This window comes from Podarcis melisellensis (genome assembly GCF_964234715.1).
Source record: "Podarcis melisellensis genome assembly, chromosome: 6".
Classification (NCBI taxonomy): domain Eukaryota; kingdom Metazoa; phylum Chordata; class Lepidosauria; order Squamata; family Lacertidae; genus Podarcis; species Podarcis melisellensis.
In genome coordinates this window covers 42,896,490-42,921,819 of record NC_138538.1, presented here as the reverse complement: position 1 = coordinate 42,921,819, position 25,330 = coordinate 42,896,490, and the positions used below count along the sequence as shown (strand labels likewise).

The following is a 25,330-nucleotide window of genomic DNA, read 5'->3' as shown; positions in this document are numbered from 1 at the left end:
TGGATGCAACAAGGGGGGGGAATCCTGAAGATTTGACATTGCCACTGGGGTCATCTGCCCTGCTGAAGCCATGTGGAGCAGCCGCCCCATGCAAGCCTTCCCAGGTGACCTCTCACGTGGCAGCTGCGATATTACAATCAGTCTCGAATCCCAGTACACTGACTGACAAACATCTTCACTGGCTGTATTCACACAGAAGTGGGAAAGACAAGATGTTTGAAGGGGAGTGAGCAGGGGAACAATAGCTTGTATGATGCAAGAGAGTCCGTACGCAGGAGCAGCTTAAGACACAGCAAGGCTGCTTTCCCCTGCTGCATTTCAAGTTGCCTTTACACTTCCTGTACACACCAGAGCAGTGGCAGGAGTGCCATCACCCAATGCGTGGTGCTTGATTTGTTTTCCCCCATATCTGCAACGCCTCTGGACTCCTATTCCAGGAAGCAGTCATCTGCGCATGTGCTGTCTTCTGCGCATGCACAACGGCTGTCTGAACTGTGCGCATCTCAGCTTAAACCAAATTGAGTGGAAACTGATTTGAGGAGAAACACATCAAACAGAAGCATTTCTTGGGAAAACACAGGATGCATGTGCAATGTGGCTAACTGAGCCTCATGGATGGAGTGCACTGGAGCCAGAGGAAACAGGAGTGTGTGCCCAGGCCTTAGTTTATAAGCTTTTCACACAGCCTCCCACATGGAAGCTGTAGGATATAAGAGCATGGGAAACAGCTGTATACCATCAGACCACTGGTCTATCTGCCTCGGACCTGCCAATATCGGCTCTCAAAACCTTTCTTAGCCCGACCTGAAGATGCCACAGACTGATGCTTTGCAAGGCATGAGCTCTACCACTGAGCTAAGGACCCTTCCCTCTGAATATGAAAATATGGTGACTGACAAAAAAGAAACAATGCAGAATAGTGGTCTGCAATACAGTAGTTAAGAAAAATACCCATGAAGCAGCTTCCAGAAGCTCTAAAATACCTTCTTGTTTGGCTTACTGAACTTTCCCAGTGGCTTCAGACATACTGAGCTTTTCCAATGGCTTCTGGGCCACAAAGTCCATAAAGCTGAACAGCTTCTCAGGACTGTAAGGTGCTGCAGTTATCTCCGGAAAAGCCACCTCTGGGGGAAGAACTGCAGCAGCAAAAAGAAATGGCCACAATCACATCCCTACTGTAGGGTTATTTTTAGTCTAAACCAGCCCTGGCAGTCACAGTGAAACAAAGCCGTGCTTGTCCATAAAGTTATGCAAAAAGCTCTATTTAGACGCCGATTATCCACAAAAGGTGGGCTGGGATCCACCAAAGTATTCAAAGAAGCAGTGTGAGGGGGTCGGTAAGGCTGCTGAAATTGAGAGATGGGCACAATCAGGTGAGGTGGAGAGAGAGATGTTCCAAAGGACACCAGCAAAAGAGTGAGCTGCACCTAAATCCACATCCCTCCCTAGAACGACTATAAGAAGGTTGGCTTCTTGGGAAGTTTCTGCGGAGCTACTAGCAAGGCAGTGTTGAAAAGTTTGTTAGGGGCTTTGTTAGGTAGAGGTAAAGGGACCCCTGACCATTAGGTCCAGTCGTGTCCGACTGTGGGGTTGCGGTGCTCATCTCGCTTTACTGGCCGAGGGAGCCAGCGTACAGCTTCCGGGTCATGTGGCCAGCATGACTAAGCCGCTTCTGGTGAACCAGAACAGCACACAGAAATGCCATTTACCTTCCTGCAGGAGCGGTCCCTATTTATCTACTTGCACTTTGACGTGCTTTCGAACTGCTAGGTTGGCAGGAGCTGGAACCAAACAACGGGAGCTCACCCTTTCGTGGGGATTCGAACCACCGACCTTCTGATCGGCAAGTCCTAGGCTCTGTAATTTAACCCACAGCGCCACCCGCGTCCCAGGGGCTTTGTTAGGGGTTGGCAATTTACAGTCCCATGGTTCTTTTTTGCTGCAACGGTGGAGAGATGTGTATTACACCCAATAAGAAGAAAGGAACTTGAGCTACAAGATCAAATTTGTCGGCATGTGGAGCCAACTTTATAAGTATGTGGTGCTAGGACCATCCTTGCGTTCATTTCCAAACCTCTGCAAAGGAGCCGTGCTAGGCCGCTAAACTAAATCCCTTCCTTCCTTACTGCCACTATCTGGCCTTCAACTGGCACAGAGGGGTGCGATCCTCCTCACACGACCTCCCCCATCCCCACTGTCACAAAAGAGGAATGAACTACAAAGTCATTATACTCTATATTTACTTGGCACTTCAACTCTTGACATACATACATACATAAATAAATAAATAAATAAATAAATAAATAAATAAAGGGAGACCCCACCTCCCCCCAAAATAAATAAATGAATAAATAAAATTAACATGGATTTAAAAAATAAATATATTTCTGCATTCCTTCAAAAATAAAAAGGTATAAACTTTCTAGCCCTCATGCCCTACCTGTACTGTTTCTGGAGGTGTTTCTTCCTCCACAAATATTCCTTTGCTTTACATAAAAACCCCACATTCTGTCAGCAGGATCCTCAAGAGGATCCGATGAAAACGGGAAGGCTTTCCAAACATGATTCCTATATAAAGGGGCAGGGGAGGGGAGAACAAGTAGCACTGAACACTAATGCTCCCCCCTCCCTGCTATCAAACAAGTCAAGTTTTCAAACACTTGGCAAGACTTCAAGAACTACACGGCAGGAGAAATGGGGGGGCTGGGAAGAGGCACAAATAGGCTACATTTCTCAAGTTAGCTTGATGGAGCCATCCCAGTGAGTCGCACTGGGAAACAGGAGGAGCAATGGGAAGATGGCAATGATGCTATGATTAGTTGAAGAGCCGGTGTGAAGCCACAATGCGGTGCTCAGGTCGGCCGTTCCTCCTAGAGAGGCAGGTCAGTGCTGTTATGCCGCGTTTTCCTGGAAGTCCCATCGTCCCGAGGCAGCGCCCTCTGCAGGCTCGACATGGCTGCTGTCTTTTTGAGGTCAATGACCGCATAGGAATCCGTCCTGCGGGCTGGGTGGGCAGCAGAACGTGAGGCACAGGGGACTGGGGTGCTCCGGCACCCTTTGTGGGGGTCGTCCTCCAGTTCCACCTGGATGTAGTTGAGCTGCCTCGTCTGCTCTGAGCAGGGCCGGCGGAAGTCAAAATTGAAGACGTTGGGCGTGCAACTGCGGCGCCGCTGCAAGCAGCCCCCCCTGCGCAGGCCCCCCTGCAGCACAGCGCTTTCCGAGTTCATGTAGTTTTGCAAAGGGTCGTCTTCCTCGAGTTCCGGGTAACCGTTAGGGGAAGGTGTCATTGCGTCGCCAGAGTCCTCCTCCTCCTCCTGGTCCTGCCTTAGCGGCTGGCACTCCCACACGGGCGGCAGCGAAGGCAGGTTCTCGTAGTGCAGCAGGGTGGCCCGGCGGTGAGAGCAGCCGGGGGGGTTCAGATCCTCACGGGCAATTTTCAAGCGCCTGGTGCCCCGGCGAAGCAAGGCACCTCGGGACGGCAGGAGGCCGTTGATGTTCTCGTACACGTACTTGGGGGTGAGGCATTCGTCTTTGCACTCGTTGTTGTTGTTGTTGGGGGTGCACATATGCCCTGCGCACTCCCAGTGGGGCCGGCAGAAGCCGTCGCATTTCATCATGTGCCTGTACCCAGGGGCAGGACCCAACATGAACTTCACCTCCCCTGGCTGTAAGTAAACCTGGGGGTTCCGGTCCTCTAGCGAGCAGCTATGGCTGGGATGGGAAACAGGAGGGTGGACTTCAGGCAAGGAGTGCATGCAGTGGCGGCCCCTCATCTCCTCCTCACCGCTGGTTGTGTTCACGTAGGTGTGGGACTGCAAGGAGAGAAGATGGATGAGCAGGTGGCAAAGAGGAGAACAACAACTGCCAGCAAACCTATACATACACCAGGAGGTGTTGACATGGCTGGAGGAGAGTCTGCTTTCAGAAGAGGAGGGACTTGCAGTAACGGGTCTGAGAGGCAAAGTAAACAAAGCAGAGATGGGGAACCTGTAGCCTCTAGATCAGCAGTTCTCAACCTGTGGGCCCCCAGATGTTCTTGGACTACAACTCTGCATTGCTCTTCCTTAAGCGTGATTACTATATATACATTCTATAAATGTCTACAATTCATTAATAAATTTTGTATTATACTTTAGACATATATTCCTTATTATGTTACAGCATTACATCTTGTAGTCTAACCAAATGTTTACAATAAACATTATGAGTTTTATTTCAGTCCTGTGAGTGTCTATTTATGTACAGTTTTCTCTAAGTATACCATAAATTTGGAATTTCTGGAATTTCTCAGTAAATATGCATAAGATTGTACTAGTTTATACATAAATGACTACAAAGGTTTAGAGTTAGTTCCCACAAAGCAGAAAGGGTTGTTCGTTTTCATCACACAGCTCAACTAATCAAAATTCTCATTATTATTTTTAAAATCCTTGATTTATCTTCTGTTTTTCTCTGCATTTTCCTTCACCTTGCACTGTTCATTGTGAACACAGAATTAATGAATTCACAATTTACAAATGAATCCAGGTAGGACTCATGCATCTTATCATGAAATAGTCAGGCAGGGAGGCAGAAAAAATACAGCCAGTTATAATATAAAGATAAATCACTCTGGTTAAAAGGAACCAAAGTTTGATGCCTGTGATACAAGTACAGTGTCTCCTTTTGCAACCTTCTATATCTTCATAACAGCCATGTGATATAGGTAAGGCTGAGAATAGATGACTGGCTCAAGGCAGGAAGTAAGCAAAAACAATGATGCGTTTAGTGCACTTAAAATGTGAGAGTGCACATGTTCAGAGTATTTTCTTTTTATTTATCAAACCTGGCAAAAAAAATTATTTGGGTTTTGCTGAGAGCTGAGAAACTCCACAAGTATTTTTTTAGTCTGCGAAAGCTTTTGCCGTAATAAATGCATTAGTCTTTAAAATACCACATGACTTATTTTGAGCTACCTTATTCCTTGCATTCCTTTTGCGGGGGCAGGTGGGCCCTATTTTCGGAATTGCACCAGGGCCTCCAACCACCTTAATTTGGCCTTGACCATAAGGAGAACTTACTTGCTCATCAGGGACAATGAGGGCATGTGTGGAGTCCTCGCCAACTGAGGAATGCCTTAGGCTGCTCATGGAGGCATGTCTGGCGGCAGGGCAAGATGGGGCCTCCACAGGGAAGCTGTGGAATCCGTTGGGAAACCCTGGAACTGTATATCCGAGAGCTGGAGAAAGATGAGATCAGCCTTAGAGCATGAGCACATGTAGCAGAGTCTCCAAACTAGCCTTAGAATATCCTGTACGCATTTGCAAAATAAAAACAAGCAAAAACCTAGCAGAAGTAGATTGATCAGTGATGGTCTCCACTGTAAGAATATTGCCTATAAACCAAACCATATGGTTACCTGCGGCAAAATGTAGAGATGTAGAAATTCCTAAGCCAGATCCAAGCACAGAACAAAACTTTATTTCTCGACCCAATACAGACATCAAGAATCTAAAGACTCCAGGCAAGCTTTCTACAGTTGCTTGGACGGATTCTGATAGAAATTACAGTGAAGTTCAAAACACGATCTGACAACTGATGTTTTAAACATCTGCCTTGGAAACAAGGGAGCACAAAACTTAAGACATTACAGTAAGCATACCACACGGGACATATGGGCACAAGTGCTAGGGCTACACTGGAGAAGGAGACTGCAGAAACAGCTTGCCTGGTAGGGCAACGTTGCAGAGCTAGCTTCCTGGCAGGTGTGTTATTGCTGCTGACCAAGAGGAAAAGGGGGAGGGGGAAGCATGTTGGCATCATGCAGGCAAAATAATGAAAGCATTGGATTGGCTCCGCTAGTGCACCTGCACCATGGCATACTCCTCACTGCCTCACCTTCCCAGTATATGGTAGCTAGCATTGCAGCAATGCCCACCAGAAGACTAGGTTCTGGTATACTGGCCTTCTGGCCTCAGCTATAAGCTCTTTACAGTGGAACAGCTGAGCTCCAACCAAACACTGATCATGCCAAATCCCCTGGGGATTGTACAAAAGGCAGGGACACTCTTGGGCCTTTCACAGGGCCTTACTTGAAGGCTTGAAAAGGCCAGTTTGGCCTCATACAAATATTCCACTGCCCTGCTCACTGGAACAAACTGTGGTTGATGCCATAAGGCTAGTACACAACTCTACACCCCCACTCCCCTCTCTGTCTGACAAATTGAGAGATGACCTTACTATTGGGTGTCTGGGGTGTCCGGGGCAGTTCCAGTTCAGCAGCATGACTGTTCCTTGTGATGACAACAGGCTCTTCCACCACATTGATGCTGTTACACTGCATCAGTTCCTGCAGCAAGTTGAAAATCTCCTCTGCTCTTGAGCACTTGAATGCAAAAATTCCTAGGTAAATATCAAGAGTGTTGGAGAAAAGAGGAAGATTTGTTTTAATGCCATGCAGTCTGGGTCTCTACACGGAAGATACTTACATAATGCAATGAAATTTACTGCCTCGTATGCCAGTGCTAAGAGTTAGGCAGGGTTGGTGGGGGGGGCTGATTCAAGGAGGCCAGGTAGATAGTAGTGGACAGCACAGTGGAGCTGCGTCATCTACCTTACCTCCCTCCAGCCAAATTGCTGCTGCATATTGGGACAGAGAAAAGGAGGCGCAAGTTGGCAATGAGGTTGGAGTGGTGCAAACAAGTCAGCAGGAGCACTGGATTTGCACCACACCCACCTTGCAGCCACTTTGCCCCTCCCCATTTCCATTCCAGCAGCGACTCAGCTGGAGGAAGGTTGGGTAAATGGCGTGGTCCCTCTGTGTTGTCCATTACTGCAGACCAATGTCCTTGAGGAGAGAGTTCCAGAGGCATTGAAAAAGTCCTGCTCCTTGTCACCAGCCTGATGTTTGCATGCTGAGGCCACCAGAAAATATGCCTTCTGAAAATATGCAAGCACACTATTTGCAAGAGGAAGAAAGAACACTTCATATAGGAGACAAGGCTGGCTTTTGTCGTTGAAGCTCCTTGAATGTTGTACATTTTTCTCTGCAGGCAGCTATTTAAAGCTACAGAGACAGACAGAAAAAGGTGGGGAGGGGAGGTTATGGTCTGACCAGCTTGTTACACTATTCTGACCGTGAAGAATACATTGAACCTGTTTAAACACATTCCTCTGCCACAGAAAGCGAGAATTCTCTTCGCGATCAGAGCACAATCCAGAACTGTTGGCGGAAATGAGGCATTTTATTATAATGTTAGGGAGGTGGATGTCTTCCAATAAGTTTTAATGAAAAATTGAAATATATTTTTTCTCAACAATTCTATCCCTTCTCTTATCCACTCATCCTGCCCCTTTCTATATCCCAGTTAAAAAGAGGGAGACAAAAGGTGAGAAAGGAAGTAGCAAAATAAGGCTTGTGCTGGGCACGGTAAGCCTGTAATAGCAGAGGTAAGCCATGAACAGCAAAACATGCCATTTTGCATTTCATTTGCCAGCTCAGGTTTGGAGTTATTCCTTTCCACCAGATCATTCTCATTGACTTCTTATTGACCAGCATGAACTGAAATGGGCACACGAATGGGAGGGACCCCCATTTTTATGGTATATCAAACTGCCAACACCTCCCCTTCCCCCATAAATATTTCTATCAATTGTCTGACTATACTGAGTTAACCAATCGGACATCGGCACGCACAAACACGCACAAAAAAACCATAGCAACCAGGACAAGAGCATGGCAACAACAGCTGCTATTCTGAAGGAAAATGTTCTCGGTTTTCAAAAAAACAAAACCCAAATAACTCCTACTCTGTTTCTGCCGTATTGTTCCCAGCATAAAGGCAAGGATCATTCAAAGAAAAGAAAAATTTATTGTTGTTGTTTTTGTTGTTTAAAAAAAAAACTTGAAGGGGAATAAAGAAAAGAAGGGAAATGCAAATGAGTCCAAAAGCACTCACTTGTGTAGAGAAGTCCAAGGAAACAGCAGGGCCTACAGCCTGTGAATATGAAACCTGGCTTTCTAACTACAGCACTTTGAGCATTTTTTGTGATTTATCATTATGTATTGGGTAATGCAGACACAAATTGCTGGCACAAACCGAAGTTGGCACCTGAACAAATCGTGGTTTGCAAGCTGGGAGCAAGGCAGAGTAACCACAGCACGATCCACCCCAGTCCACCATTATCCCTGCCCTTCCTCCGCTTGGCCCATAGTACCATATTGCACAGGGCCGTCTTTACCCAGGGGTGCAAGGGGTGCAGGGCACCGAATTCCGGGGGGTGCCAGATGGCTGGCAGGTGCGCAGCTTCCCTCCCAAGTCTCCGTAGGAAACACTCTCCTCCCACAGTGGCATGGGAGAGGGTTGCGCGCCCGCCAACCAGACGGCTGGCAGTGTGCAACCCTCTCCCCGCACTATCCGTGTATAGGACAACCTCATCTAATACACAGGAAAATACTTTGGTAATTTAGGGACACTGGGCGGATCTTTGCCCCCCGGCACCACATATGCTAAAGACAGCCCTGATATTGCATGTGCATTAATACAAATTGAAAATACATGTTTCCTTAGTTAAAACAGAGGTTTAAACCATGGTTTCAATAGCACTTGCCAATCATGGCTACTCAGGGGAACTTGGTTTGGATTGGTCATTTATCTAAAGCATATCTTAAGAAACCCTTGCATGTAGTTCTCAAGGAATATCAAGGGATATTGCAGCAGGGGTTATGTACTCTGCTAGTGACCATTTTCCCATCTAATTTATATTACTACAAAAATATTGGCTGGGCGCCTATGGAGACTAGAGATGGACCTTTGATATGACCCAGCAGGGCAGAATTGATCTTCTTATGATATGGTGCCAGCTTTCAATTATATTAAAACTTAACTGACTGTCTCACTATTATCCATTTAATAGTAAATTTAAAATTTTAAAATATCCAATAATCAGACATATTTTAAAAGTGGTATAACTGCTATCAGAATGCCAGTAACTGAACGATCTGAGTTACCTCAAAGTTTAGCAAAGCACAGATCCCAAAGTCCCGAGTCTCACTGCATCCACAAATGATCATAATAAACATTTAACCGAAGGTGGTACTGAAAATTTGCCCTGTATATTACAGGAGGAGAGAATGGTTTCTGCACAAGGATCAGATTTACAGCATGCCGTGAGGGGAGAAATTTGCTGTTATCCCAACTGCCTAGCCTTCTGTAGCAAGAACATTTTGAAGCCACTGTCCCTGCTGAGAAAAGCACATACCCTGTCCAGTCAGGCAGCGGCGCCCACTCTCAAAGGAGAAGAGGTTGGAGTCATAGCCATAGCGTCGCAAGCAGAGGTATGGCCACCGAACAGCATCACGTTTGTGTGTGTGCAAAACAAGCTCCCTCTGTGTCAGCTCCATAATCCCTGAGCCCAGCTCGTTGCCCTCATCGTCAACATTTGTCACCTGCAGAAACACCAAAACCTGTTGTCAGGAGCTCCAGGCATTATGCCAAATAGCACCTTAGTGGGCAGAACAAACACCATATAAAACAATATTCAAATGGGTTGTGTTTGCATAGCAAAACACAGTCCCAACAATATCTCCTTGATACAATTACTTTGGCTCTTGTAGAATGGTGAAATTCTTTTGGGATGACTTTGCTGTCAGGGAAATATATCAGTCAGTCCAATGTACCTGGAGGCTGCTAGCCCAGTCCACAACAAGATTTTAGGCACAAGAGTTGTTATTCTATACCCCAAGAGAGTCCTGCCTCTATTAATGGCTATACTTGTACTCAAGCTATATCCCTATTACAAGCTAACCCAAGACTTACTACCCAACCCTGGCCTAATAACTAAAACTACTGAGTGGAATGAGCCATTAAAGTGACTGATCTCATAAGTAATTTCAAGAGCCAGAGTGAGGCTTTCAGATTCTTCATAACTCTTCATCAGGCTAGATAGTAAGCCAAATGTGTGTTGGGGTGTATTTTTCTTACAGACCAAGATAGCTTTCCTTGCTTTTAGGACTTGCTGGTCAGAAGGTCGGCGGTTCAAATCCCTGCAACGGGGTGAGCTCCCGTTGCTCGGTCCCTGCTCCTGCCAACCTAGCAGTTCGAAAGCATGTCAAAGTGCAAGTAGATAAATAGGTACCACTCCGGCGGGAAGGTAAATGGTGTTTCCATGCACTGCTCTGGTTCGCCAGAATCGGCTTAGTCATGCTGGCCACATGACCCAGAAGCTGTACGCCAGCTCCCTCGGCCAATAAAGCGAGATGAGCGCTGCAACCCCAGAGTCGGTCACGACTGGACCTAATGGTCAGGGGTCCCTTTACCTTTTACCTTAAGATGCAACTTAAGTGGGAAGCTGAACAGCATGACCTCTACACTACTACCAAATAAAACACACAGAGAACTCAAGGGGTAGCAATGCAAAACCACAGGAGGATTTCAATTGTGTCCTCTGTAGAAATGGCTTCTCTTAACTACTTTAATACCTTGACAGCATGAAGTTTTGTGTGCCTTAACTAACTTTGAATAATTCTAGTGGTAGAACACTTTGAATAGGATGAATAAGCATGTTACCTTGAACTTGGTGGGGTGGTGATCTGGAACACTGTCTCTGCATGGGCAGCTACAGCAACTCCCCATGATGTCAGCACACTGGGCAAATCCTAGAATGGAAGGAGAAAAAGATTTCCAGCCCTCCAAACACAGCTTGAAGAAAAGCAAAACACAAGCCATCTCCCCTCTGCCAAACCTTGGAAACATTTCAGAATTAATGTCACTCCATGTGAGCAGCATCACGGAGTGGCTGCAAGGGAATTTGTGTTTCGCAAGTGTGATTATTTTCAAATTGAGGAATGTTCGTATTCCATCCACGCTATGGAAAAGACCAAAACAATGGCACAACCATTTGGGGACAATTTAATTGCTTTCTATATTTGGAATTACTCCATCAGGATAGTACTGTCAAACCTTAGGGTAGGATTTCAGAGATGAAACATAAATGAGGAAATAAAGCTCTGGAATCTTAATGCCTTGCTTAATCCTTACCCAGCCATGGCCATTAGTAGCATTTAAGGGGAGGGGAGGAATTCCCACTTTTCCCCCACGGTCCTCTACTGGGTGTCATGGTAACCAGGATGTCAAGACGTTGCCTACAGCTTCAGAGGAACTGTGCCATCCTTCACCTGATACAGAGAACGGAATCAAGAGAAACAGAAAGAATATTTAAAAGAATGCCGCATTCAGAATTTGCATTATTTGTTATCACAATTTTTAAGGGTTGCCTATTATTTACTGTAAAGTAAAATTGTATCAGTAAGGTTTGTCATCACTTTTAAAAGTTCATCTATCAGAATACGATGAATAGCAATTCACCCTAAAATGAACGCTTGGATTGGCAACAGTATCACTTTCACCTTTACTATGTTCTAGCCTTAATTCAGTTTCTTACTATGACCCTTTGCATAAAACCAAGAAAAGAAATTGTCTTTGGAAAATCCAGAGTGAAATGATGTTGTGCTCCATTTTGTTCTATCAGGCAGGGTTTGTTCATACGTTCAGATGCCATTTAGGAACAGACACCTTGTTCTCTGTACAAGTGCATTCGAGGCATCACTTTGGCTTCTAATAGTTACAGACAAAGCAATTCACTGAGGGCAGGTCTGTGCAGAGTTTTACTGGTCTCACACCAGTCGGGGTAGAAGCTGGGTGGTCGGGGGAGAGAGAAATATATATGCCAATGCCAGGGCTGGCATTCTTCCCCACCTCCTCAGGGGTACCAGAAGGGTTTTGGATCCGTCAGCATCCTTTGATTCCCCCCCCCCAAAAGAAAAAAAACTGTTCATGCCTTCTCCACTGTCAGTAGAAGGCATTGGCAGTGGTCCTTTTTGTGAAGGCTGGAAGGGAACTTCCAAGGGCAGACCTCTCTCTGGCCACAGACAGGACTATCCACAAAAACCTACGGCTCTTGGGGTGCTCTTCCAGTGACTAAACCTTTGTGCCCTAAGGATTGTCTATTTTAGTTTTAACTGTCTGGGTTATGACTGGGGGTTGGGGCTAAAAGCTAGTGGTATTTTTCACATGCATTTTTATTTGGATAGCATTCTCAACATAGTTGAGTACAACGATTTACAGCATAATGTCAGCTCGTTTTTTTGCAATTAGTATTTCTCTTCCTCTTCTGACAAATCAGTGTTTTGAATAAAACTACTATTGGACCATATCGGACTGATTAAAGGAGATCTAACTTTAATTTAGAGACTATAAATAATATAAAATACATTTTTCTTGTATCCATTTGGACACGGATACTTGATAAAAGTGAAATTTTCAATTGCTACTTTAAAATGCACTCAACCCTGAAAACATGATTGCCTCATATTTAGGCAATTTAGAATGTAATCCTATACTCACTGACATGGGAGCAAGCCCCACTGAACTCAATGGGACTTCTGAGTAGACATATACAGAATTGTGCTAATAGATCTTAAGTTGTGGCTTCCTTCAATTACATGTCTCAGGCAGCCAAGCTGCAGCTGAACACCTTCCATAGAGGTTGGCCCACACCCATATATCAAGTAGTTATTGCAGAAGTAATCCCCGCGACAGGGTGATCTCCTGTTGTTTGGTCGCTGCTCCTGCCAACCTAGCAGTTCGAAAGCATATCAAAGTGCAAGTAGATAAATAGGTACCGCTCCGGCTGAAAGGTAAACGGCATTTCCGTGCGCTGGTCTGGTCCGCAAGAAGCGGATTAGTCATGCTGGCCACATGACCCGGAAGCTGTACGCCGGCTCCCTTGGCCAGTAAAGCAAGATGAGCGCCACAACCCCAGCGACTGGACCTAACGGTCAGGGGTCCCTTTAACTTTTTAATCCTTATAGGCAATAGCCTTTACTCAGATGGGTTAACACCACCCAGATCATTTGTGTATCGTTCATTTAAAATATGGGGTATACACACATAATTTTGGCCCAGTATTTGTATAAAATAAGTTAGTAGATAGTCTAAAGCTCAGATAACACATACTTTTGAATGACCTTCGCACAAAGCAGTGATTTTTCAAACCTGTTTTGGGGGACAATGGAGGTTCCTAAGAAGTGTATCAGGAGTTCTTGCAATGGAAAAGACCAGTAGTGACAGAAAAACTTCCTTCCCATTACTACTGATTTCCCCTTGTAATGTGCTGCCCCAGGAAAATGTTGGGTGTCTTTAAGGGCACACGCACAGTTCATGGGGCAACCTTGAGGTCTAATAGTCTTTTCCAGTGTCCCTTATGAACTGAGTTTGTCCCTCTCACAAAGCTTCCCAAAATCCTGTTCAGGTGTTCCTTGGCAGAGAAGTTGATGTGGGAAGCATTTCAACCAGGCAGAAAGTTTGAAAGCCATAAGCCAATTAGAACTGAGAAGTAAGAAATACACACAGACTAGTGTGGAATATGGTGGGTAATTTTTAATAAACGAGCAATGGGATTGCAGCAAGGCAAATTAGTAAAAGTGAGAAAATGAAGACAAGCCAACTTAGTCATTCAAGAAATTACAACACACCTGAGGTCTAAAGAGGATCGTAAGATCATTTTTATCAACCAGAGTTTTAGAATTTCCTAATGCTCTGGATTCCAGAAATTCCTTGAGTGATTTGCTCCACTTCCTGACCGTGACTGAAAACTCCTCCTGCTCTCAGTAAAACGATTAATTAAAAAAAATTAAGATGGAAAGCAAACTAAAAAGCCTCTAGTGTCTTGGTTTATCATCAGGAATTGTGCCTGCCTTTTTCCATCCTCTGGAAGCTCACCTGTCTTCCATGTTTTTGTTGGCTGTTTTTCCTGCTCCCTCCGGCTTGGCTGTAAATTATATTTCCTTTGCACAGGCATGAAGTGCCAAACATTCTGTAACCAATTAATATACAACAAACATCACTACTGTATCTCACAGAGAAGTTCTTCAGGTTATACCCTGAACATGACTCAGAATATTTTCATAGCGGCATCATGTCCAAAGCGCACCAGTCTCAACCTAGCATGTAAGGAGGAAAAGTAGGGTTGTGACATGCTAATGAATTTCAAGTGAAACATTATCAACTCTTTTGAAAAAAAATTAGCAGATTCATGGCTAAAAACATCAAGGGATGTGGCGTCACAACTGAAAGCTGATAAAAGGTATCAAAATGTTACTTTTTATTTAAACCTCTAAGTTGCTTCCACACAAAATATTTACAGGTGATTGCTACTTTAAATTTGTTCTGCTGGCAGCTATTTCCCACAGCATCTGAACAGGAAAGAGTTACCATTGCATCCTAACAGAGCTCAACCTATGCAACAGGAAGTGCCTTCATAATGATACATTTCCCTTTTCTCTGTCATCATGTTAATTAATATATGGTAACTTGCCTCAGACATAAAGCCTGCTGTAAAATTATCTTAACACAACAACATACAAAGCATATCGAGTAGGTTTTGAGTGAAAATTTAAATGAAATTTAAAGTATAATAGGCTTTCACAGTGTGTGTGTGTGTGTGTGTGTGTGTGTGTGTTTGTTTGTGTGTGTGTACAGCCAGGATCAAAATGAAAAGCTGGTCTTAACCTAAAGAACATTAATGATCTACCAGTCCTAGAGAATGTAAATCTGTAATGCATATTCCTATAAAAAGTAAATCAAGTTTCTAATATAGAGCAGCATACCTGAAGGCAAACAATGTACAGGAAACAAAACAGACAGTGATCCGCACTAAGCACTCAGGTGTGTAAATGCTGGGCAATCTATTTACAGTGGAACCTTGGCTTTCGAACGTAATCCATTCCAGAAGACCGTTCGACTCCCGAAATGTTAAAAAACCGAGGAATAAAGAGCTGTCGGCAAAGTGAATGAGGAAAAAATGAGAAACATGCCTCAGAAGCCGTTCAACTTCCAAGGCGTGCTTGAAAACGGAAGCATTCACTTCTGGGTTTTTGGCGTTCAACTTCCAAAGCGTTCAGCAGCCAAGATGTTCAAAAACTGAGGTTCCACTGTATTTCAAAGTTCACAATTTATATTTAGGATGAGAGGGGACCTGGTAACAACACAAGCAGGTCTCATCAGTCAAAGTAGTAGTATATTCAAACATAAATTTGTATTACGGAACTTGTATGCATCAGTTATGTGTCTAGCACCCAACAAAGTTCCTTGCTCATTTTAAGACAGTTAAAAGCTGTCTTCAAACACTTCAGTCTTGTAGATAATTAACATTTGTTTCCTGCAAACAATTTCCTTATTTCCTTCCCAGTATTAACCATGGTTCCATGCTACAATGCACTAACAAAAACCAAGTTTACTTAGCCATGGTTTGCAAGATGGGAGGAGCCATCCCACTCTCAAAATGCTCCCCAGGAACTTCTAGGGGGGAAACACCTCCCATCCCCCCAGTGGGAGAAGAATCTGTCCTGAATATATGAGTCCTTTTCAGAAAACAAATGATGTAAAATACATCTTAAAGTCAGTTGATCTATGGTAGTGAAATTAAGTGTTTTATTTGCTACCTATTTCAATTTCATGTTCCTGAATACATCTTTCAATATTCACCTTTCCTACCCTGAGACAACTGCTCCCTCTATCAACTGAAGATCCCAGCAGCCTATACACAAACAAACACTGATGTCAAGACATCACATTTGCTTTTGACACCTGAATAGCTAACTGAACCACTTTTTCTTGTTTCACTGGTTGTATTTGCAAAAAGTGAAAGTAGATAGAGTTCACTAGCACTGAACTAATGATAATTTCAAATAATTATATGGCTCTCAAGCAGACCACAAGCGAAGGATATACTCAGGGTTCTTCCGTATTCTCTGGGTTTGTAAGATTACAGAATTGGTTATCTAACATCTAAATACCGGTATCTAAAGGGCTGTCACATGGAATATGAAGCAAGCTTGTTTTCTCCTGTTCTGGAGCGTAGGACCCAAACCAATGGATTGAAGTTACAAGAAATGAGATTCTGACTAAGCATCAGGAAGAACTTTCTGGTGGTAAGAGCTGTTCGAAAGTAGAATGGAGTCCCTCGGAAGGTGGTGGCTTTCCTTCTTTGGACATTTTTAAAAGGTTGGATGGTCATCTGTTGCAGATGCTTTAGTTGAGATTTCTGCATTGCAGGAGGTTGGACAAGATAACCCTCAGGGTCCCTCCCAACATTACAATTTGATGATTTAACGGTTAGCTACTGCAAAAATTGGAGTTGAGAATCACAGCAGTGGCTTTGTGTAAAACCCCCATGGCTCCAAGGAAAATTTGGAAACTATGTTGGTTGTATCTACACTAAGGGAAGCTTTACATGTACAGTTTCAATTTGCAGATGTTATAAATCAGAACTGCATTCCCATTAAAGCCATGGCTGAAAGATACACAACTCTATTTTTTTAAAACCACCTCACAGAGAACTCCAGTTGGTTCCAAGTCAATGGTTTTCAGCAATGTACAAGTGGCTCATTTTTTATACCGTTCAAATATAGTTTTGCCCATTAAAATAATAATATGTGAAGTTTCTGCTTATCAGAGTAACAGAGTTTCTGGGCCCTGGAAAACTCTCTGGATACTTTACCTGCACCCCAATTCTACTGGCACCCAGTCTTGGTTTCCCTCCCTTCCTGCTTTATGCCACCAAAACCCTTGACAAAAAATAGAAATCATTTGGAAGACTGACCCCTGAAATCTGACTAATTTGCATAAATTATTCTGAGCCTAGGATATGACTGTCAGTCATATTTATTGCTATTAGCCAATTGCCTTTGCACTACTTAGCACCTGTAAGGCACTCATCACAGTTATCAAGGCAAGTTTCCCAAAAGTGCCGATATATTTAGATTTATAAATGGAAAATGGTACCACTTGTATCATTCCAATCCAAAACATGTCTGAAACTGCAATCCACTATAAACCTACCTAGGAGTAAGTCCCATTGAATTCACTAAGAGTATGTAGCTATGCATAGGATTGCACAGTGAGCCATACCTTGTTTGGAAACCCTTTTATTCTTTTCTGCTTCTTCAGAGCTCCTGAACCATCACAGGTTAGCTTCCCTTCCCACTATACATGGAGCAGCTGTATGCAAACTTTGTGATGTCTTAAAAGGACTTGCTTCCTGATAAACATTGAAAAATTAGCATGCTTAACTAGTTCCAAATCCTAGAGAGCAACTGCCAGTCAACGAAAGCACCGCTAACCCAAGGATCTGGCTTAGCATCCAATGTCGGTCCTGACATCCAACCATAAAGCATTTGTGGAAAAGGCAGCAATATACAAGAGATGAGTGAAAAGAAATATAAAAAGCCAAAGCAAGCCAAGGCGAATGACAAGGAAGAAAGATGCAGAACATCCTAAGTGCCACCCTTCTGCTGGGCAGGGCTGGGAAAATGTACTCCTGCTATGCAAAAAAAGGGGCTCCAGCAACTGCCTTCAGTGTTTAGTCCGGGAAAGCAGGAAAAACCCTCCAGACGCGTTCACACAACCAGGGACGCAGTGTCACAGAGAGTTACAGGGTTGCACACCAACTACAGTGATTCATCACTTGCATACGAGGGAACGAGGTGTTTGCTGTTTGCTTGACTGTTATTTGCTTGGCAATAATAGTGCAATGGCTGAGAGGTGAAGAGAAACCATGAAAAAGGATGCAAACCCTGGGAGATAGATGGTGAAGGGAGGAGGGAGATTATTGGGGGGAGGCGACCCCTGAGAGGCTGCAGGGGAGCGCACGAGGAAAACAGGCGTGCGATGTGCCCATGTATGGGGGGGGAGGGGGCCATGACTTGAAAAGGAGGGTAATAATAGTAATGAATAATGGGAATAAATTCTGGGCTGTGGAGGAGATACGGCAGGTGCGGGGGGGGAGGCTTGCTGTCCTGGGGAGGGGAGGGGGTGACCCGGGACCTGGCCGAGAGCCTGGCCTAGGGATACCGCGCAGGCTGGCCGGGGGCAGAGAGGGGAGATTATTCCGTACCTGCGGCGTTGTCCAGGCGCGGAGGGAGCCGTCAGTAACGGGGGGAGCAGAGTGGCCGCCGCCGCCCCTTCTCCCCAAGTCCAGCTCCGGCCGGGGACGCTGGGAGCAGCGAGCGGACGGACGCAGCCTAGAGCGTCACTCGCCGGCAGGAGGACCCGGGCCCAAGGTAAGCCGGGCAGGCGAGGGAAAGCGCCCACCAGCGTAGACTTTGTAAAAAGGGGGGAAAAAGTAGAGTGATGATTTCATGGTCTAATGACGGGACTTCCTGGATGCTTTTGACGCCATTTCCCTCCCTTTCTCTCCCCCCCCCCCTCTCGCGGGGCAAAGCGACAGCTGCCATTAAGAAAGCAAAGAGGGGGGAGGCGGGGGGAGGTGGATCCGCCTGTGACCCCCCCCTCTAAAAAAGGTTTCTGAACCCAGGTCTTGTTTCGTGTGAAATCTATGTGGTCTTTGTTAAAGCAATGCGTTTTTAAGCATTAAAAATGGTCAACCCAAATGCAATATATACGAGCTCCGTTAGCTGCAGATTTAGGGAACAGGGGCTGAGAACTAATGGCCAGCGACGACCCTGCGGGGTAGCCCACTGCTGGAATTGTAAACTGGAGGCGCAGCTGAGGGTGAAAGGGGATTGTCAACAAAAGCTGCAATGACGCGCAACGTCCAACCCTACGATTCTCCATATTCTGTGTTATGGTTCCCACATGGAAAGGAGGCGGAGGAGGAGAAATCTTTGCCCAGGAGAAATCTTTGCCCTTTGTCGTTGTGTGCTTGGAAACATCTAGCCCACCTTGGCTGCTCGGTCCGTAGTCCTGGCAGGGGCTGGGAAGCTGATCTCGGTCACAGTGCTAGGGAGGAGCGGGGCGGATTAACTCTTTCCCGATCGGCCCGTTTTGGGGACTCTAGCAGTTGCTTTTCTGCCGGCGAAAAGCCCTTCTCATCCTCCTCCTCCTCCTCCGCGGGTGACAAAGCATCCGAGGAGGCTGATCTCAGAAATGGCCTCCACTCTGCTCTACTCAGTTGGTAGAGCAAGAGACACTTAATCTTAAGGTCGTAGGTTCGAGACCCAAGTTGAGCAAAAGGCTCCTGGGCTGCAGTGGGTTGGGCTGGATGACCCACGGAACCCCTTTCCAACTATACAATTGTATGAGTCTCCGATTCCCTGAAGCAGCGGCAGCGCGGCGCGGCTGGAGGTGCGGACCTCCTAATGTGGACGGACTCCGACTCCCATCGTGCCTGACCACCGGCCGCGTTGGCTGGGGCCGGCGGGAGCGGGAGTACCGGGATCCCCACGGTTGTCAAGCAAGCAGCGCTTCGAAACGCTGCGACGGGACTTTTGTGTCGCTGCCTCCGCCGCCCCTACGACGTAGCACCTGGGGTTGCAATTCAGCCCCCAGACCGGCGCTTGGCTGCTGGAAATTTAATGCTCTCGCAGCTCTGCTCGCCCGGCGCAAAATGAAAGTTCCAAGTCAAACCGGAAGCCGGTTAGTGTTCGGGATCCCGAGGGTTCTCTCAATGGCCGCCAGGGGGAGCTGCGCGCGCGTGGCTCGGATCGCAGGGTTTAAGCTTGTCGATAGCGGACGCAAACCGAAGCGGTCAAGAATAGCCGTCCTCTCCTGAACGTGGCTTTGCTGCCAGAGCACTGAGCTAGAAAACCAGGGTTCACAACCCCACTCAGCCATGAAACCCACTGGGATAGTTACTGGGTTGTTGTGAGGATAAAAATGAAGAAAAAGAAGGGTATAAATGTAATACGGTAATAGCAATAATATTACATGCGCAGGGCTTCATTTAAGCCAGGGCTCAGTTGTGGAACCTGCCTCTAAATGACAGAAGTTGGCAATGATATTATGTCTGGCTGTGTGGATATAATAATAAAACTGCCTTTGAACATGTGGAGAGCAGTTTCTAGGCAGGCAGGATGGGTCGCTTCCAAAATACTTCCTGCTCCTCCAGGTTTTCAGCTACCATATATTACGAATTTCTATACTATACTGCGTAATTTATTCCTTGGTTCCACAACGATGGTCTTTGCCACTCCTTTACTCTCCCAAACTAGTTTTTCTGGAGTTTTCCCTGCTGTCTTCTCACTACTGCAGAAGGTGTGACACAAGGGTTCTAAATTAGGGCTTGGGAATGAGGCCATTGCATGCATAGTGCTGGGAGCCTTCAGCTGTAAACATCCCATTCACAGGAGTAAACTGCTTTCGGATGTGTGTTGAGTGGCTCTGTGCATCATTATTTGTTTAGTTAATAGATTATTATTTTTTTATCCTACCCTTCCTCTTAGCGTAGCCTAAGGGCAGCAAACAATGGAACCAATTCAAACATTTCAACACAATCAAATATACTCACTGCTAAATAATTTCAAGGCTGGCAGGGAGATTTTCTTACAACCATTAAATGCCTGCATGAATATTAATATATACTCAAATAATGAAGGGGACAGAGGGCATTCCATAAGTGAGGGGCTGCTACTGAGAAGATTCTGTTGGGCAGTACTAAGTGGCGGCAGCACCTTTCTTTATGTTTTAAGAATAAGATATTAATGACTTTTTGAAATGTGGATAAACAAAATGGGATTATGAAACGAGAAAATATGTGAGCAGCTTACTGCTCGCAACTTAGTTTTCATACTCATTTTTCTGCAAACAAAATACTTGGTTTGCAAGCAAGATTGTAACAAGCACCTCTGGGGGGAAAACAAACAAACAGCTGAACAGCAAGATGCTAAAACAGGGGTAGGCAACCTAAGGCAAATCGCCTTCTCAGTCCGGCCCACAGACGGTCTGGGAATCAGCGTGTTTTTACGTGAGTAGAATATGTCCTTTTATTTAAAATGCATCTCTGGGTTATTTGTGGGGCCTGCCTGGTGTTTTTCATGAGTAGAATGTGTGCTTTTATTAAAATGCATCTCTGGGTTATTTATGGGGCATAGGAATCCATTCATTTTTTAAAAAAAATTAAAATATAGTCCGGCCCCCCACAAGGTCTGAGGGACAGTGGACCAGCCCCCTGCTGAAAAAGTTTGCTGACCCCTGCTATAGAAGATGACACCCCTCAGTGATATTTTCTACTCATTGGTATACAGTGGTACCTCGGTTTTCAAACATCTCCATTGACAAACATTTCGGTTTTCGAAAGCCGTAAACCCAGAAGTAAATGGTTTTCGAACACGCCTCGAGAGTCAAACATGCCACACTGCTTCCGTATTGAGTTTTCTGTATTCGGTTTTCGAACGTTTCAGAACTCAAACGGTCTTCCAGAACGGATTGTGTTCGAAAACCGAGGTACCACTGTAGTTTAGCAGGGGGTGATAGAAGGGAGATATGAATCTACTACTGGTATGTTTGGCAGGAGCAGCTGACATGGAAGGGTGGTGAAGCCAAGCCACTCTCTTGACAGGGATGTTGCTGCTGCTTGTCTGAATGGGGCATGGTGGTAGTGAGGTCGGGACTGCACAGGCACAAAAGCAACAGTGCTGGATTGGCTCAGCTGGTGTGCCTTGGTAGCTCTGACCTCGCTGCTGCCTGCCCCATCCAGGTAAGCACCACTGACACTGCTACTGGTTGGATGGCTCCTGCGCACCAGGCCTCCACACCAGCTGCTCCTGATCTCTGTGGAATCTGAAGTACCGTAAATTGACAACGATGTCTGACTCACAATGGTTTGACAATATCAGCAACAAAATGTCCTCACAACACACACAATATTATGCTGCTTAAATGAAGAAACTGGAGTGAGTAGGTAACCAGGAATGGATTTTTGTGTTGAAGGACTGAAAGTGTGTTTGGTTCTAGTGCTCAGAGGGAAGTTAATGGGCTCAAGGTTCCTTGTACGCCTCTTGTACTTTGTTCCAATTGATGGATCTCAGGATTCTAGTAAAAAAAACAAAGAAGATCCCTCTGCCATGAAGTCCGCCCACCCCTGAGACAGGCAGTGTTGTGAGGAAACCTTGGAAACACCCTCTGGGTAAAAGACCTTCCTTCTATCCCCACCCAAAGGTTGTGAACAATAGCTTAGCTTTAGACCTTTTGCATGTGAAGACAAGAAAAGACATTTGGAGGCACAGCTAGGGTGCACACCGCAACACTCTGCACCCAGCTCATGCCACAACAGTTGTCAAACAACTCACATGCATTCTTCCAGCACAGATGGAACACCACAAAAAAAAACCACAACATGGATAATTCTCTTTCTACTCTCTCTTGCCAACTGCTACATGGGGCCTTCACTCAAAACAGTTTGTGCTGGCAAAATATTTAGTTTTCCCTCAAAAAAAAAAAAAATACCCATGGCATGGAATGCTGTTTTTTAAAAAAGGTGTGCCCCTGTTTTTCCTGCTCCATATGTCTGTTTATAACTGTCAAGTACATCTACTGACGCATGCCAGAAAGCACTAGTAGTGCCTCAGTAGCTTTAATTAACATTATAAAATAGTAATGTACAATATGTTACACCCACGTACCACAGTAAGCGCCTAGACAGATTACACAGAATAATGTCTGTTTAGATCACAGTTCCACAGAGACATCCTCCAGTGCTTTACATGCACCAGGTTTTGAAGATCAATGCAGTCGTCTTTTTTTTTTAAACTTTTATGAGTCAGACTTTGCAAAAGAATTACATTTTCCTCTGAAGTGAAAGTGTTGCTGCATTTTTAGCCCTAACCCACTACAGAAGATATGCTTATTATGCTGTGTCCTTAAATATATGTTTGGAACAAAGTTCTTAAGACAAAATACTATGGGCAAAGAAAAACAGAGGCTAGCAGGAACTATCTGTAGAATTAGGTCAGGTATCATGAAAGAAAAGACACTCAATGGTTCCAAGACAAATCTGGATACACTTATGACATATATTGTATGGGGTCTTATTTTTGTCTCTCAGTCATGTTTTGCCCAACTCTTAGTTATTGGGGGGGGGGCAAAGGGCCTCCTTCCTGGGAAGCATCAGGGATTGCCAGAGCTCCTGATAAAATGCTGAGTGTTGACTGGCTTCTACCCCAATGAAAAAATAATGTTGGAGAGACCCCTCTACCCTCAGGTTTAAGTAGATCAAAATACATGGAGGAATTCTTACTCGGATCAAAGGGGTAGTAATCCTCTCTTTGACCAGCAATCAATAGTCCAGCTGCTAGAAGCATGTAGAGCTCTGCATTGTGCACAAAAACTAACTTTGGGGTAGGTACCTTGTTCATTCTTGCTCTTTGCTTACAGCGCACTGTGGTCTGGATTATGTGGGTTAATTTAGCTCTTAGGAAGCTTAAGCAGTAGCCTTCCCAGACAGACATCCTCCTCTCATTTTGAAGCATCTGGGCTTAGAAAGCCTCTCCACCTGTCAGGGCTGAGCCATAGGGAGTGGTAGGAGATGAGCCAGAAGTCGGGAGCCATGGGTTGAGGAGCAAAGCCAGTACTCAGAACCATAGGGCAAGCCAGGAGCATGCAACAAGCCAGGAATGGAGGACAATCTCTTTTTACATCCACACCACATGTGTAAAAAGCACACAGCTCCCCCCCCCCGAATCCTGGGAGCTGTAGTTTGTGAAGGGTGCTGGAAATTCTGGTAGGAGCATTACAGTTCCCAGGATTCTTTGGGGAAGTCATGTTCTTTAAATGTCTGGTGTGGAGGTGACCAAAGGATCCAGGAACATATTAAAGCTTGGGAATACTGTGTCCAGCCCATCTGACTGAGCTAGGAAGCCCTCCTTGTACCTCTTCCCATTTGGGAGGATCCAGTGGTAAACTGGGTGCATGGAGTCAGTCCAAGGCCTGCATAGACAGATGGTGCAACCTGAAGTTCAGGTGCACTGAGTCCCAGCAGCTTCACACACAACCTACCATGTTGTCCCACCAAGGTATGGGGCCATCTTCCCCAGGAAGAGCAGCTCTTTGAGCTCATCCGCTTCCCAATGCTTGCCAGATGTGGTGCAGGTCACATTAGGTGAACAACAGAGAGCCTTGTGGCACTTGGAAGAGAAGCAAATTTCATTAGCCATAAGCTTTTGTGGACTAGTTGCAAGGAAGATTTGTTTTTGCTGCAAAAGACTGCTAACCCTCATTCTTAGGTGTAAACCTCATTGAATTCAATGGGACTTCTGAGTGCATATGCATAGGATTGCACTGTTGAATACGGTACTTACTCTCAGCTTTGTCTCTCTCACACAATGCCATTTAACTTATTGAACAAAGAAATGCTGGAGGGAAATACTAATCATACCAAGAATACACAAAGGGGAAAGAGGCCCACCAGGGTAATGGAACAAAGTCCAGAAGAGAGGGCAACTGAGATAACGAGGCTGAGTTTCCAACCTCAGTGAACCCAAATAGCAGATTACTCTTTAGCAAGCAAGGGCTTCGTGGGAACTGTATCTTTATAATGCCTGCCTCAACATTCTTGAGAAAATATGCAGGACTTTTGGATTCTATAGAGCCCCTGTACATGTTCCTTTAATTACTAGCAAACAGGGGACAGATGATATATTGCAGAATGAAAAAGGGATGCCACCAGGATTACTTGGGCACACCATATTGTATATGGGTGTCCCCTCCTGCAACAATCTATGGGCAAGAACTGCTGCTTATGTATACAATAAATATTTACTTAGCGTGGCCTATCACACAGGACTATTATTATTTATGTGATTTCTCACAAGCCCTTCTAACATTACAGTTATAGGAATAAGATGCATCCTGAATCCTCAAATTATAGTCACACTGCAGCAGCTACCACAGCCATAGAGACGGGACCTTCCCATTGGTGGCTTCTATCCCATGGAACTCCCTTCCAAGAGATACACAGCTGACTACAACACTTCCAAGTTCTAGATCCGTGGTTCCTACACTGAATTTTTTTATTGATAAGAAATACATTGGAAAGCGCAACTAGGATCATCCTCAGTATGATTTGATGCTCTTGCTCTCATTTTGAAAAGATATCTATCCATATTCTGGAAATAAAAATAATATCTTGATACTCTATTATAGTACACTGAAATATTTAAATGTTCCTTTGATTGCCCTTGAACCTTCCTGCCACCCTCTCCTGGCACACCCTTTGAGAGCCACTGTTCTGGATAAATGTTTTTTTAAAAAAACAAAGCCAAGATCTCTGCTTCCCCTGGCTTTTAACTGAAGTGTTTATTATTGTACATGCTTCTGCAAGAAGCGTTTGCCGGGTGTCAGTTTCTGCTACTTGGGACTTCAGGGCTTGCTTAAACCCGCTGCTTTGTTGCAATCCGAACGGCGTCTTGCAGCTTCCCTGTTTATTTATTTCTTGGTGGGACTGTCTTTTCGCTGTCAAGCGGAAGCCATCTCGAGAAGGCGTTCAAGCCTCGGAAGGCGACTGGGGGAAGCAACTAACATAAATAAAAGCAAAGGGAGGAGAGGGAGGGACAGGC

The 25,330-nt window shown here is 45.1% G+C and overlaps 1 protein-coding gene across 3 annotated transcripts; it reads right to left on the bottom strand.

Moving 5' to 3' along the window:
• Positions 1-1,797: 1,797 nt before the first annotated feature.
• Positions 1,798-18,276, bottom strand: FRS3 (fibroblast growth factor receptor substrate 3). Of its 3 annotated transcripts, XM_081915590.1 has the most exons (8): positions 17,935-18,274; positions 13,761-13,854; positions 11,019-11,155; positions 10,548-10,636; positions 9,241-9,427; positions 6,220-6,381; positions 5,061-5,218; positions 1,803-3,812 (listed from the first exon to the last, which is right to left on the bottom strand). In XM_081915590.1, exons 4-8 carry the CDS (start codon positions 10,611-10,613, stop codon positions 2,871-2,873), a joined length of 1,515 nt encoding a protein of 504 aa, XP_081771716.1. In that variant the 5' UTR covers positions 10,614-10,636; positions 11,019-11,155; positions 13,761-13,854; positions 17,935-18,274; the 3' UTR covers positions 1,803-2,870. The 3 variants fall into 3 exon arrangements, with proteins under 3 accessions (XP_081771718.1, XP_081771716.1, XP_081771717.1); XM_081915592.1 differs by lacking the exon at positions 9,241-9,427 and having other exon boundaries at positions 1,798-3,812; positions 17,935-18,276; XM_081915591.1 differs by lacking the exon at positions 13,761-13,854.
• Positions 18,277-25,330: the final 7,054 nt, after the last annotated feature.